At 40.6% G+C, this 14,427-nt stretch overlaps 1 protein-coding gene and 1 long non-coding RNA gene across 2 annotated transcripts in view; one reads left to right on the forward strand and one right to left on the reverse strand.

The window, feature by feature from the left end:
* Nucleotides 1-12,135, reverse strand: part of MAP2K6 (mitogen-activated protein kinase kinase 6) — an 89,977-nt gene extending 77,842 nt beyond the window's left edge. The window contains exon 1 of the mRNA XM_084648007.1: nucleotides 11,854-12,135. Coding sequence (XP_084504133.1) covers nucleotides 11,854-11,869 — 16 coding nt within the window. The 5' untranslated portion in view covers nucleotides 11,870-12,135. The remainder of the gene's footprint in view (nucleotides 1-11,853) is intronic.
* Nucleotides 12,136-12,235: 100 nt separating this feature from the next.
* LOC311530313 lies at nucleotides 12,236-12,942 on the forward strand. The gene is made up of 2 exons (XR_014713959.1): nucleotides 12,236-12,389; nucleotides 12,690-12,942. It is a non-coding gene; the product is annotated as an uncharacterized lncRNA (long non-coding RNA).
* The last annotated feature ends 1,485 nt before the right edge of the window (nucleotides 12,943-14,427 follow it).

Here is a 14,427-nt window from a genome sequence, read left to right on the forward strand (position 1 = left end):
CCTACCCCTTTCACAAATCCCTTATTGGTTGGGGAACTGCTCTTTTCCGCAAAGTAACTTTTTTTTTTTTAAATCCATTTACTTTAATCAAACTTTAGATTTGTCAATAAAGGATCAAAGTCCCCTTCTACAATAACTGGTCTTGATCTTCTAAATATATTGTTTTCTAGAGAAGCAGTTAAGAGAGGGGCGATTCAGATCGAGGCATCTAATCACAGATTTAATTTATAGTCTGATAAAGAAGTAATTGCCTTAGCATCTGATCAGGCAAACAGTAACTCCTGCATGTACTACCACCTGAGACTATATGACAGAGTGAGCATGTGCATGGAAAGAACTACTAGCAGGATTGGGACTTTATTCTCCAAGACACAATTAATTAATTGATTCTGCACCTTTGACTTAAGTGTAACTTCCACCTGTAAATATTGTTTGTAATTAACACAGAGAAGCTAAGCCAATTGTGATCTTCGTGATGTTCTAAGGTCACTCATGACTAATGAACATTCTGCTTGTGTGTTTCTTTTGCTGGAGTTAAGTTTTTATACTGAGACGCCTCCTACAAAACGAGTTATAAAATCTAAATGTACGCTGCCCTCGTAAATTGCACCTACTTTCAGTAACTGTAGAAAGTATAAAGAAAAGGAGTACTTGTGGCACCTTAGAGACTAACCAGTTTATCTGAGCATAAGCTTTCGTGAGCTACAGCTCACGTCATCGGAATGCTCAACTAGTCTGAGCTCCTATAGAACACAGGCTACAGAACTTCCTCACAAATAATTCCTAGAGCAGATGTTAAATCAAGATTGGATTTTTGTTTTTAAAAATCAGTGCTGGAGAACCCACCATAACCCTTGAGGAGTGGTTCCAATGGTTAATTACACTCATTGTTTAAATTTATACCTTATTTCCAGTCTGAACATGTCTAGCTTCAACTTCCAGCCATTGGCCTGTGTTATACCTGAAGAGCCCACTATTAAATCTTTGTTCCACAGGTAGATACTTACAGACGCCCCTTAACCTTCTTTGTTCAATTAAATAGAGCTCCAAGAATCTATCACTGTAAGGCAGGTTTTCTAATTCTTTACTTGTTTCTGTGGCTCTTCACTGACCCCCTCCCCAATTTATCAGCATCCCTCCTGAACTGTGGACATCAGAACCGAACACAGGATTGCAGTAGCTGTCACATCCGTGCCAAATACAGAGGTAAAACACCTTGACTGCTACGTGAGACTCCGCTGTTGATGCACCCAAGGATTGCATCAGCCCTTGAGCTCCCAGTGCGACATGTTTGGCTTGATGATCCCCAAGTTTTTTTCAGAGTTGCTGCTTCCCAGGATAGAGTCCCCCATCCTGCAGGATTTGCCATGAGATAAACATTACAATTTTGCCATAGCAAAACACACGTTGTTTGCTTGTATCCGGATTGCTCTGAATCAGTGACCTATCTTCGTTATTTCAACACTCTCCCAACTTGTCACCTGTAAGCATTAGCTGTTTGCTTTTTGCCTTCCACTTCTTACATAAATAGTGTAGGGCAAGAACTGATCCCTGTGGGAACCCACAAGAAACCAATCCAGTCAGTGATGACTGCCTGTTTACAATTACATTTTGAGACCTATCAGTAAGCTAGTTTTTAATCTATTTAATGTGTGCCTGCTTAGTTTTATCTTTCTAATTTTTTAAATCAAAATATCATGTGGTACCAAGTCAAATGACTTACAGAAGTCTAAGTATTTTACATCAACACTATTATTTTTATCAACCAAACTTGTAATCTCTTCCCCCACCCCCTCAAAAATAATCAAGTTAGTTTGACAGGATCTGTTTTTCCACAAACCCATGTTGATTGCCATTAGTTATGTTCCCTCCTTTAATTCTTTATTATATGAGTCCCCGTTAGCCACATCACTATCTTGCCCAGGATCAATGACAGACTGTCAGACCTATAATTAACTCAGTTGTCCCATCTATAATTTTTCCTACAGTCTTTTGGAATTTCCTTCATAGTCTAAGACTTATTGAAAATCAACATTAATAATCCAATGAGCACCTCAACTTGCATCCAAGAGTTTTTTAAAAAAGCTAGTAATCTGGCCTCACTAACTTAAAAATGTTTAACTTAGCAGCTGCTGTTTAATATCCTCCTGAGATAGTAGCTGAATGGAAAGTGTTAGGATAGGACTACATCTGTACTTAAAGACAGAACAGAAATATTTCTGTATTGATAATTCTACCATTTCCATTTAGTAATGAACCACGAGCCTTGTTAGGATTCTTTGTTCCTAATATACTTAAACTCCTTTTTATTGTCCTTAACTTTGCTGGCCATAGACATCGTCGTGTGTCCCTTTGCTTCCCTTATCAATTTTCTACAATACAATGAGTTATGTTCATTACTATCAACTTCTCCTTTATTCTACTTGTTACTTCATTTTTTATAACTACCCTCACTTCCCCTCTAAGCCAGGTAGCAGCCCTAATGAATGGTGCCCTTTCTTCCCACTGAGGCCTCATGGAAAAAGGATCTTCAACTCTAACATTATGTACATTTGTACATGATACCTGACTAGACGCCCAAAATGCTGCTTTTCCCCCTGACTCTAGCTGCATGGCTGTTTGCACCACATTTATGCAAGCTCAATCCCCTCCTGTATGTAGAGTCCAAACTGATGAAATTGGCACAGTAAGCAGCCTCCTTTTCCAGTAAGTAGGTCATTAACTGAACAAGAACGATCTGCAAAAGCATGAGTGTAACTTGCTGGAATTTTGATCAAGGATGTCCAGCATCTGCTCTGGATGACTCTAAGCTAACTGAAGTAGCTTGGCAAAGAGAAGAGGTTTTTAGTAGGATGGCCCGGTTAGGCCACATGCTGATAGGACAGGTGTGATGAAATGTATGAAACTCCAGCCAAGTGCTCTGGATTTTCAGTTTAAAAATAATTTTTAATTTTGGCTTTTTTTAAAAAAAAAATAAACTACAAAAGGAGCAACTGTGTCCCCCAAATCCTAACACTATTTATTTAAATCACCTTCTCATTGAATAAGGATGACTAATCACAAATTTTCCTCTCTCCCCACTTGCTTATGTCCAAACTAAGGTAGATTTGGAAGGGATGAGAGGCCAGAAGAAAAGTCTTTAAATGCAATATCCAAGAAAATATGAAACTTAGACTTAATCACCTACATAAGCCCTGTTACTGTACAGCACAATATTTAAAGCTGTGTAAATCGTGGCTCCTAAATTTGCTTCTAGTATCACTGCAGCCAATAACTCTAATCTCAAAACATTTCCAGACAGGCCTCTAAGCACTTTTACAAGAAATGAAACCCTTTTTTTAAATTATAGCTCTGGCCATGCCTAGGAATTAAAGGAACAGTCCCTCTATTTCCCAGACACTAGATCAGAGGTGGGCAAACTACGGCCTGCGGGCCCGTCCTGCCCAGTCCTTGAGGGCCTGGCCATGGAGGCTAGGCCCCGGCCCCTCCCCTGCTGTCCCTCCTCCCCCACAGCTGGCTGTGAGCTCCTGACGGGCCACACAGCGGCACAGCTGCCAGTCCTGCCACTCTGAGCGGCATGACAAGGGGGCAGGGAGGTTGGATAAGGGGTAGGGGGTCCCAGGGGGCAGTCAGGGGACATGGAGCGGTTGGATGGGTTGGAGGTTCGGGGTGGGGATGGTCGGAATGGGGAACAGGGGCGGTTGGATAGGCATGGGAGTCCTAGGGGGGGCTGTCAGGGGGCAGAGGCATGGATAGGGGACAGGGAACGGGGGGGTTGGATGGGGGTGGGGTCCCGGGGGTAGGGGCGGTTAGGGGTAGGAGGTCCTGGGAGGGGGTGGTCAGGGGACAAGGAGCGGGGGGATTGGATGGGTTGGAGGTTCTGAGGGGGGCAGTCAGGAGGTGGGAAGTGGCAGGGGCAGGGGCCAGGCTGTTTGGGGAGGCACAGCCTTCCCTACCCGGCCCTCCATACAGTTTCGGAACCCCGATGTGACTCTCAGGCCAAAAAGTTTGCCTACCCCTGCCCTAGAGACTGACTCATCGTATTGCATAATGTGTATGCACCTACTCAGTATTGTACGGGTAGATGGCTAGTCTTTAAAATGCTGATGTTTTACAGACAAATTGACACACAGAAGAATGTGTGATATTAACCCCAGTGTCCAGTGATGAGGCCTGTGGGGGGAAAAAAGAGAAGGCTGCAATAGCCAGTAAATAGGCACGCTTTCCCTTCCAGGTGGTCTGAATTATTTTTCTCCTCGGTGACAATAGGAATGCTAGAGTCACTTTGACTAGCTGCTGTACAAATTGTAAGCCTGCCTCACAAGTCTGAAAGCATGGAACATGTGCATTTCTCCGCAAAATGGTAGCACAGAATTAGTACAATTCATTCCACATGGGAGTTAAAATAAACAAGCTCTGACATCTCTCTTCTTGTATATCCACAATCCAGTGAAGCAAGGGGCTGGAAATGCTAAATCTACAGTAGAGAGACAAGGTGGGTGATTTGTGTGTCTCCCATAACCTGGGACCGCCATCAAATCCACAGGACGCAGTCAGGTAACGCATTTGGAAGGAGGGACAAGACAGCGATGAGCAAACAGGGGCAACAAAAGTTAAATATGATAATAGACACAGCGATGCTCAATGTGCCTTCAATGATACATGATCAGGACCTCAGCTGTGTCTCTCTCGTGATCATTCCAGGTCCCATGTTACCTTTTAAAAGTGTTCCTCTGTAACTTGACTTTTAAAAAACTACTTTAAAACAATTTCTGTTAGTATGGTTTTGAAGTTGGTTTTTGAAATCCTTTTTTAAAATGGTTCTAATAAGAAACTTACAAGAACTTTTTTTTTTTAAGTTTTTATTAAGAATCTTTCAGCAAGGAAGAAACTGACTGATTAAAGAAAATACTGGGGGGGGGAATTTCCCCCCCCAATTGTCATAGATATTACTTGTAACTAAAATTGGTACGTACTATTGACAGAAGTATAATTTTCATGTTGACTGGATCCCTTTAACTCCAATGTCTTTGGGCAGAATTAATATTTACCTCTCTAAATCCCTCTAGCCGGTTTAATTGAATATGATGATCTTCACTCCCTTCTCCTAAATAACTGAAGATATTTCAAGAGGCTGCTAAGTAGTTGTCTTGTTTCACCCCAGAGGTGGCTGCATTTCAGTGGTGAGTGATGTGCTTCTTAAAATATCCCTCCCCTATATCACAGGGTTGCTGTGAGGTTTAAAGTCATTTGAGACCCAAAAAGAGCACTAGTCTCTACCCTACTCTCTCCCTTTCCTTACTTTATCACTTTTATAGCTCAAATTATTTTACCACTTCCATTTTCTCAAATACTCCTAACCAGCAAGTGGTCTGCAACGCACTGTGCAAAGCTGGTGTCCTAGAAAGTATGTCGGCCATTCCACCCATGCTATTACAGCGTAGTGAGTGACAAGTGGCTCAGAGATCGAAGGATGGGATACCTTATACGCTTTAGCATCCAACTGGCATTTTGCAAACCCTGCTCACTCTCTCATTCCTAAAACCAGAGCCAGCTGGCAACAAAACTTCCCATCAAACATATAAGAAGTGCAAGGGGCACCCTCAGGAGCCCTTCTGCCAGAGCCACTCCTTCTCACCAGCACAGAGTGTGTTCACAGAACCACTTTCAGCTCCAAAACATGTGGGACAAACGCCCACAGCACCTTTTTCCAGTAGCAGCATCTGGAGAGACGACCTGGTGTGAGAGGGTGAGCCCAGAGTATGCACTCTTTTCCTGATCAGTAGGCTTGGCAGAATACACACTCTAGTTAATATTAATATTTTATATATGGTTGTTTTTCAGTAGGGTCATCTATTAATTGCAGTTAATTCATGAGATTAACTCAAAAATTAATTGCCGTTTTAATCGCACTGTTAAACAACAGGATCCCAATTGAAATTTTATTAAATATTTTTGGATGTTTTTCTACATTTTCAAATATACTGATTTCTGTTACAACACAGACTACAAAGTGTACACTCTTCACTTTATATTTTTGATTATCATTTTTACAGTGGAAATATTTGTGAACAAAAGAGAGTATTTTTCAATTCACTTAATACAAGTACTGTAGTGCAATCTCTTTATCATGAAAGTGCAACTTACAAATGTCGATTTTTTTGTTATGTCACTGCACTCAAAAACAAAACTATGCAAAACTTCAGAGCCTACAAGTCCACTCTGACCTACTTCTTATTCAGCCAATTTCTAAGACTAACATGTTTGTTTACATTTACAGGAGACAATGCTGCCCACTTCTTATTTACGTCACCAGAAAGTAAGAACAGGTGTTCCCAAGGGACTTTTGTAGCCAGCATTGAAAGGTATTTATGTGCCAGATATGCTAAATATTCATAAGGCCCTTCGTGCTTCGGCCACCATTCCAGAGGACATGCTTCCATGCTGATGCTCGTTAAAAAAATAAAGCGTTAATTAAATTTGTGACTAAACTCCTTGGGGCAAAACTGTATGTCTCCAGCTCTGTTTTACCCCCATTCTGCCATATATTTCATGTTATAGTAATCTCGGATGATAAGTGAGCACATGTTGTTCGTTTTTAAGAACACTTTCACAAAACGCAAACAAGGTACCAATGTGAGATTTCCAAAGATAGCTACAGCACTGCACTCAAGGTTTAAGAATCTGAAGTGCCTTCCAAAATTTGAGAGGGATGAGGTGTGGAGCATGCTTTCAGAAGTCTTAAAGAGCAACGCTCCAATGCAGAAACTACTGAACCCAAACCACCATAAAACAAAATCAACCTTCTGCTGGTGGCATCTGACTCAGAGGATGAAAATGAACATGCGTCAGTCTGCACTGCTTTGGATTGTTATCAAGCAGAACCTGTCATCAGCATGGATGCATGTCCTCTGGAACGGCGGTTGAAGCATGAAGAGACATGTGAATCTTTAGATCATCTGGCATGTAAATATCTTGCGATGCTAGCTATAACAGTGCCATGTGAACCCCTGTTCGCAATGTCACCTGAAAGTGAGAACAAGAAGCAGGCAGCATTATCTCCTGCAAATATAAACACACTTGTTTGTCTGAGTGATCTGACCAAGAAACGGGACTGATTGGACTTGTAGGCTCTAAAGTTTTAGATTGTTTTATTTTTGAATGCAGTTATTCTTTTGTACGTAATTCTACATTTGTAAATTCAACTTTCATGATAAAGAGACTGCACAACAGTACTTGTATTAGGTGAACTGAAAAATACTATTTTTGCTTTTTACCGCGCAAATACTTGTAATCAGAAATATACAGTAAGCACTGTACACTTTGTATTCTGTGTGGTAATTGAAATCAATATATCCAAACATCCAAAATTATTTAAATGGTATTCTGTTATTAACAGTGCAATTAATTGCAGTTAATTTTTTTAATCTCTTGACAGCCCTGTTTTGAAGCCCTTTTTTTTTCTATTTTTATCTATTTAAATTTTCCAGTTGTGGGAAACTGCAGGGGATGGCCAAACAATGATTTTGAGACGTTGAGATTCAAAAAGTTAAAGCAGAAATTGTCAACATTGCATGTCAAAACATACCAAATAAATATCCTTAAATCTAACTCTACAAAGTCCTCAAGCAGCTTTTTCTTACTTTGCCTATATGTACGTTTTGATTATCCTCAATGGAAATATTTTTCATCGGTTTGCGTGTGCAGTGAAATCAACTTTTACCGACACTTACCAATTAAAAATCTAATGCTGCCAAGGCTACCGATAGGTAATACAGAGAGTGATGTTGGAAGCTGCTTTATCAAAAGCACGGGTATAGTGTCGCCAATGGCATCTGCTTAAGTTAATAAAAGAGAGGGGGAACCCTAAGCTATAACCACTCCCACTTAGTCAGCTGTTCAAAATACTGGTCAGTTCTGTGTTATAAGTGATTAATAGCCTAGGAGCAATCTTCCACTCCTTAATCTTCAGTTTCACATTCTGTTTTCTCAACCCTAGGAAAATTCCTTTTGATAGTTGTGAGAAAACTGAAATATCTTCCTTTGTCGTCTGAGAGATTCACTCAATTTTTTAATGCACAATGTGTTCTCTATTCTTAACACAGCTCCGTTAGCGGGGCCAATCACATAATAAAAAATATATTTTACTGTTCCATACAAGGGGAACCATAATTAACCCTCTTTGAAAAATGGGGGGGGAACCCTACAAACTGAAAGGGCAGAATTCCTGCAAGCAACTTAACATTTGCAGCATTTGCCCAACTAGACAAACTCGCTAGTTTCAAGCCTCCTGGATTTACACCAAGCATTACTTTACGCTGCTTTTGCAAATTCTCTCCTAGCCAAGTGCCTGTAAGGACAATATGTTAATGGCAAGAAGTTCTGAAATAGCACAGTGGAGAAAACGTGGATATTACATAACTAACCTGAATCTTTACATAGCTTAGAAGAGGTTAATTTTATACCAGCAGAAACCCATAGGGGTGCTATACACAAAGATGATAAACAGGAGTTGCTATTTTGTGTTACATCTGTTCAGTTGCTATTTAGAGCAGGAAAAAAATTAAATGAACAATGAAATATAAATAAAATGTAACGTTCAATATGTGCACTTCCTTTGATCAAAGTCCATAAGTACATATGTCAGTGAGTCACACGTGACTAGCTTCTCATAACATTATCTGCATCGAGTTTTAACTTGATTTGAAAACAAACAAAAAAAAAAAACCCTTAAACTTGAATCACTGAAATGCAGGAACTGGGCTCTAAGTATATTTACTATCTCACATGGTGATCTCAGTATAGGATTGTGATCAGAACTTCTCTAACATAAAAAAAAAAAAAACAACCGAAAGTGTCTACAGGGTGGTTTTTGTTTTTTAATATGGATTTAAAAAGTAAATATAACACATTTATTCAGACTTGCAGCCTCTGACTTTCATGTGTTTAGCAAGGAATCTATGTAATAAGGGATTTCCTCACTTTTTTTCTGTGATATCCTATTAGTTGTGACAGCCATGTATTCCATATCTGGCACTGATTCTAATTCTTCTGTACTGTAATTTCCTCAAACAGATAATCTTCCATACTATTTTGCATACATCAAGGTGGAATTAACTTCTGGGATACAGAAATGATACTTGCATATAATTCTAGCCTTCCAGTTCTTTCTGTTCATTTTTACTGCATTTTCTTTAGGGTAGGAAATAATTCCATACATACGAATGTAGTTTTAGTCTCTTGACTAACAAAAATAAGGAAATCATGTGATTTGCTTAATGTTTGAGATACTAGAATTCTGTACCTTCTCGTGACCTGCCTTCTTAACTTGTATTTTACCTGCCACAAAACTTTTGAATTCTAGCACTGGAATTCTGAGCCTTAATATGTTTATAAGCACATATAATGAAAAGAAATCTGCATAAGACTTACCTCTCAATTAACGAAGGAACTTTACCGAGGATGGTCTCTACTCTCAAATAATCTGTTGGCGACACATTTTTGATGGAATAGAAATATTTTATTTCCAGTTACGTACATCTAAAAGGCGGTATCTAAAAATACCGATCTTTCATTTAAACCAAGGACAAGACTTGATATATGTATGTACAAGAGAAACTTACTGACCAATCTCTTTTCACTGCATTATCTCCGTTGTGAAGAAAGGCACCAAAACCAAATTAAATATAATCTTAGTCAACTTTTCAGAACAAGTTGTTGGAAATTACTTGAGGGGGGATTCTAGAGTTGAAGGGCAAGAGCTATTCAATAAATTTTTATTTTGACAAGCCTGGAAAGGTAAAACTTCATATCCAATATTAAATGATCTAACATGTTATGCCTTTATTTCATTCTGAAGACTGACTATTTCAATAGTTTCTTGAGGTAGGGGAAGGCTGTTGATGACTCAATTCAAAAGTAATGTAAACTTAAAGGCACTCATATGATGGAGTGGGATGGACGGAGAAGGGATTCAAGAATGAGCCTATTCACTGAAATAATGTTTTGTGGGTTGGCTACTTGTCCACTCCATTTTATTGGTACCGAAGGGAACTGACAGGGCTATTGCTGGGAAATGCAAAAAGCTAGGTTAAAACCAGAAATGGGCTGCTTTCCCTTTACTAGGCATACTTGCTTAAGTCTTTTTCTACTAGGCATCTGGTCCTGCTTGATCAGTTTTTCCAACTCTGTGGCTGGGGGAATCTCAGGAAGAACCCCACCCCATCCGCCTTCCATCCCTCCATTCCCCCCTGCACATGAGGCAGGATCCCCGCATGAGCTATAGATCAGCATGTTGGGGGTCTCATTAGTGACAAGTCCTGTGAGCATCCTCTTGTTCTATTTTATCTGGTCAAACTTCTTTGCCTCCTTCTGTTGGAAACTTTTCTACACTTCTCCACTTGGCTGGGAAAGATGATTGCAGCAAATCCAAATTAGGAATAAATTACATAACCCCTCTGAATCTGGTACAAAAGGAAAACTGGGGGTGGGGGAAATATGAGCGCAACCCCTTGATTTAAAGGATAAACTTACCCTCTCACCCTGTCCTTTCCCATTGCACTTAATCAAAGTGTATTGATTGCCACTAAAGTTGCGGGACAGACTGCCCGAAAGTCCTCGGATCACCTTCCCAAGTGTCCGCGGCTGGCAATGTCTCTAATCCACCCCCAGAAGCTACCTGATGGCTGCAAAATGCAAGACTAAGCAGCCCCCATATGAGAGCCAAACCAGCCAGCTCAAAGCTGCATCTTGTGTACCCAGGAATCTCGTTGCTGACAAATATGTGCAGTGACTCCTACTTATGCCATTCGAGACCTGTCTGAGACGTTTACTGCAGTTCGCCAGCATTTTTACAATTAAAAAAAAAAAAATCGCCCACAACTTCCCCCCCTCCCCTTGGGCTACAAAGCAGTAGGAGTCCTGCACAATCCAAGATTTACAAAGAGAGAGCAGGTTTCAGAGTAGCAGCTGTGTTAGTCTGTATCCGCAAAAAGAACAAGAGGACTTGGGGCACCTTAGAGACTAACCAGTTTATTTGAGCATAAGCTTTCCTGCTTCATCGGAAGCTGATGCTCAAATAAACTGGTTAGTCTCTAAGGTGCCACAAGTACTCCATTTATTTGAGCGTAAGCTTTCGTGGGCTACAGCTCCCTTCATCGGATGCGTTCTCTCCAAGTCCCCAGTGCTTCTAAAAAATGAGTAGTACCCCAGTCCGCCCCCAGCCTGTTTTAATGGTGAAATAAAACAAAAGCCTTCCATTGCAGACTCCCAGCGATCTGCTGTCACCCTCGCTGCCTCTGACCAAAACTTACCAAATATTAAGGGGGGGGGGGAATGTCGGTGGAAAATGATCTCAATGCTGGCACCAGAACAATACTTTCTCATGGAAACATAGGTATATATTTAATTCCGAGTAACTCCACTCAAGTTTCACCTTCCATCCCCTGAAGAGACCTTTTTAAAAAAAGTTTGGCTTAATGCTGCACTTGAAAGTATCCGCAGTTTGGATGCATTTTGCCTATTTTGCAAATGTATACAGCAGTGCATGCATGTGCTCTTCAACATTCTTTATCTCTCCTGACTGTGCAAAAGGCAAAAAGAGCTCGGTAATCCCAGCAGAAGAATGCAAATAACGTCAATGCACAGCTGAACTGCAAGCCCTGCCTTACAGGAACGGTGTGTGTGTGTGTCTGTCTACAAAAAAGGCACATACTAAACAGGAAATGCAACTGAAAGCAATTGAAAGCCTCAAACTTCAAAATGCAATTGCATCCCGAAAATTGCATTCATGCACTTGAAAATGCATGCATGCTTTTTTGCATATTTTGCAAGGAACAGAAGTCGGATCCTTACCTCTCGGCTGAGACATTTTCCCCTTTGCTTTGATGGGGGAGGGGAGCACAAAAGACTTTGCCTTGCCTCTCTTCTGTAGCTAGTTTTGCAACAAAGATGCAAACTGCAAGCGCTCAATCTTCATGCAACTGGAGTTTTTCTGACTTGCTGCAGCAGATCTCTTTGCAGAGAGGAGCGGTGCAATTGCACACCTTGCAAAACAGATTGCAAAGTATTTTTTCCCCAATTGCAATGGAAGGGAAGGCTCTGCTGCACCTACATGATGGGCCAGGGCTGGCAGCTAAAAGCTCCAAACTTGGATCTGAGTATCTTAGTGCGCAGACGTCCTTCCTACGAGCACCGCGGTGATCACTGGGTAATGTAGTTTCCCGGAGAAGTCCATGGAACGCTTCCTTAAGGGGGAGACAGTTGCTGCGGTGCATTGCACAGCACAGTCGATCTGGATGCATTGCAAAAAATAATCGTCTCGTTCACACGGCAGAAATCGGCTTCGCCACAAACGACTGCACGTCCTTGTGCTTACAGGGAGTGTCACGGTAACAGCAGCCTTTGAGTCTGTGTGGCTTTGATCAAGCTGGGGGAGATGCAGATTACTCTCTCCTTAGTTACAATATTCCTTTGGCGATTGTGTGCATTTTTCTGTTTATGGTAGTTAATAATAGTCCTTCCTTGTTATGCATGTTGGTACAAAATCCAGCAGCCTGTCTGCTTAGCAACACAGGGTGACTAGAACACATCTCGCCAATGCTTATTCACTGGCTTCCAGTGTAGCACAGTCCAGTGATGGCTTTGGTCCTAACGCCCTGACAATGACAAACCATGTCTTCTTCCTCCAGCAGCCTCCAAGGACAGCCATGTTCCACTGGATCAATGAAACCATCAGTCAGTAGGGGGCAGCTTGCTGAGCTCAAGAGCTGGAGCCCGATCATGGAATTAACTCCCCCAGGAAATAAAAATGTCCATGGAATTTACTGCTTTCAAAACTAAGTGCCGGACTCATTTCTTCAGTTTGGCCTTCGCTCTGTTAGTGTTTGCATACAGCACATTGATTCGCTGCCACCCACAAAAATAAACACCATGAATTTACAATCTAGTTATGCTGTTTCTCCTGTGGAAGGAAAAAAGAGATTACTCCAATATTTAAATATGTAAGAGGAAGGGAGACACTGGTGCATATATGCTGCAGGTTTTCAATAAAGCCATTTGGAGGCAGTTCAAGGAGACAGTGCCATAGAAATACTTCATTTAAAAAAAACCTCCACCCATTTAACTAACACATCATTGGGAGAAATCCTCTCTTTGTTAAAGATTCAACAATGATTCCTCTTTCAGTTAAGGCTATAAAATCTCCCACTCCAGTTTTCCAATAATTCCTCCAGCAAATACAGAGGCAATCAGACTTGATGTTTACTGAAATCTGTAAAATCTGAAATTAAAAAAAAAAATCAACCACCGAGAAAAATAATTCTGAAAAGAGGAATGAAAACGATCCAAATCTTCCCTTTATGCATCATAAAGAAGCAAAAGGAAGGGTACAAACACGTTTTCCCTTTCATCAGGCCTGTATTCAGGCATGCCCGTCACTGTTATTGCATCACTGATGTATTAAAAACTAATTGTGCTCGTTTCCTTATATTTCCTTGACCTCTCTCTTCATACAAAACATGTGGTATCCAGGCTGTCAAATTTTATTGTGAAGTCCTCTTCATATCATGGGAATGAATGGCTCTATTTAGAGTCCTATTCCATTCATTTTTTCAGGTGGTGTGTCAAGGTCTGACATACTCATTCTGAGAACTTTGTAATTGAAAAATTGTAACTATTTTATGGAGAGAGACTCTGAATTCAGACAGTCTTTAACCATCTGGGTGCTCTTTTTAATGTCTTTATGTGACTCTGAAAAAACAAAACAATATTATGGTATTTTCTTGAAGAGCAGTAAGCCTGCTTTTCTGCTGCAATTTTATTCAGAGTGATCATGTGTGCTTTGGTTTTGTTTTTTCCCCAAAAAACAAGAGTTTTCAATAACTCATATGCTGCATAGTGTATTTTTATAGAATAGTTTGTAATAATGAGACAATAGCATTAGCTACATTAGAATACTTTTTAAAACTGCACCAGTATAAAAGTTAGGATGTGATAATAATGAAGAAGAACCTAATACATTCTAGGTTAAACTATTATCTAGGGGGCTGTAAGTGAATATGGAAGTTTAACACTGTTTTGAATAGGAGGACTTGTGGCACCTTAGAGACTAAACAATTTATTTGAGCATGAGCTTTTGTGAGCTACAGCTCACTTCATCGGATGCTGCTACTCTGAAGACTGTTTTGAGTGTGATCTTGCTTCTGCCAGGGCCCTGATCATGCAAAGATTTCCCTTCATGCTTAATTTGAGGTCAGTGGAACTGTTCGTGTGCTTAAATTGTGTGTGTGTGTGTGTGTGTGTGTGTGTGTGTGTGCGTGCAGGATTGGGCACAAATCAGGAATAAAACCAGTGAGCTCTGCAGCAGGGCCTATGTGTCTCCTCCAAGCCGCTTACAGCCCAAACATACATTAGCTCAAGTTAGCCTAG

This window comes from Lepidochelys olivacea, assembly GCF_965140295.1.
Source record: "Lepidochelys olivacea isolate rLepOli2 genome assembly, chromosome: 14".
NCBI classification, from domain to species: Eukaryota; Metazoa; Chordata; order Testudines; family Cheloniidae; genus Lepidochelys; species Lepidochelys olivacea.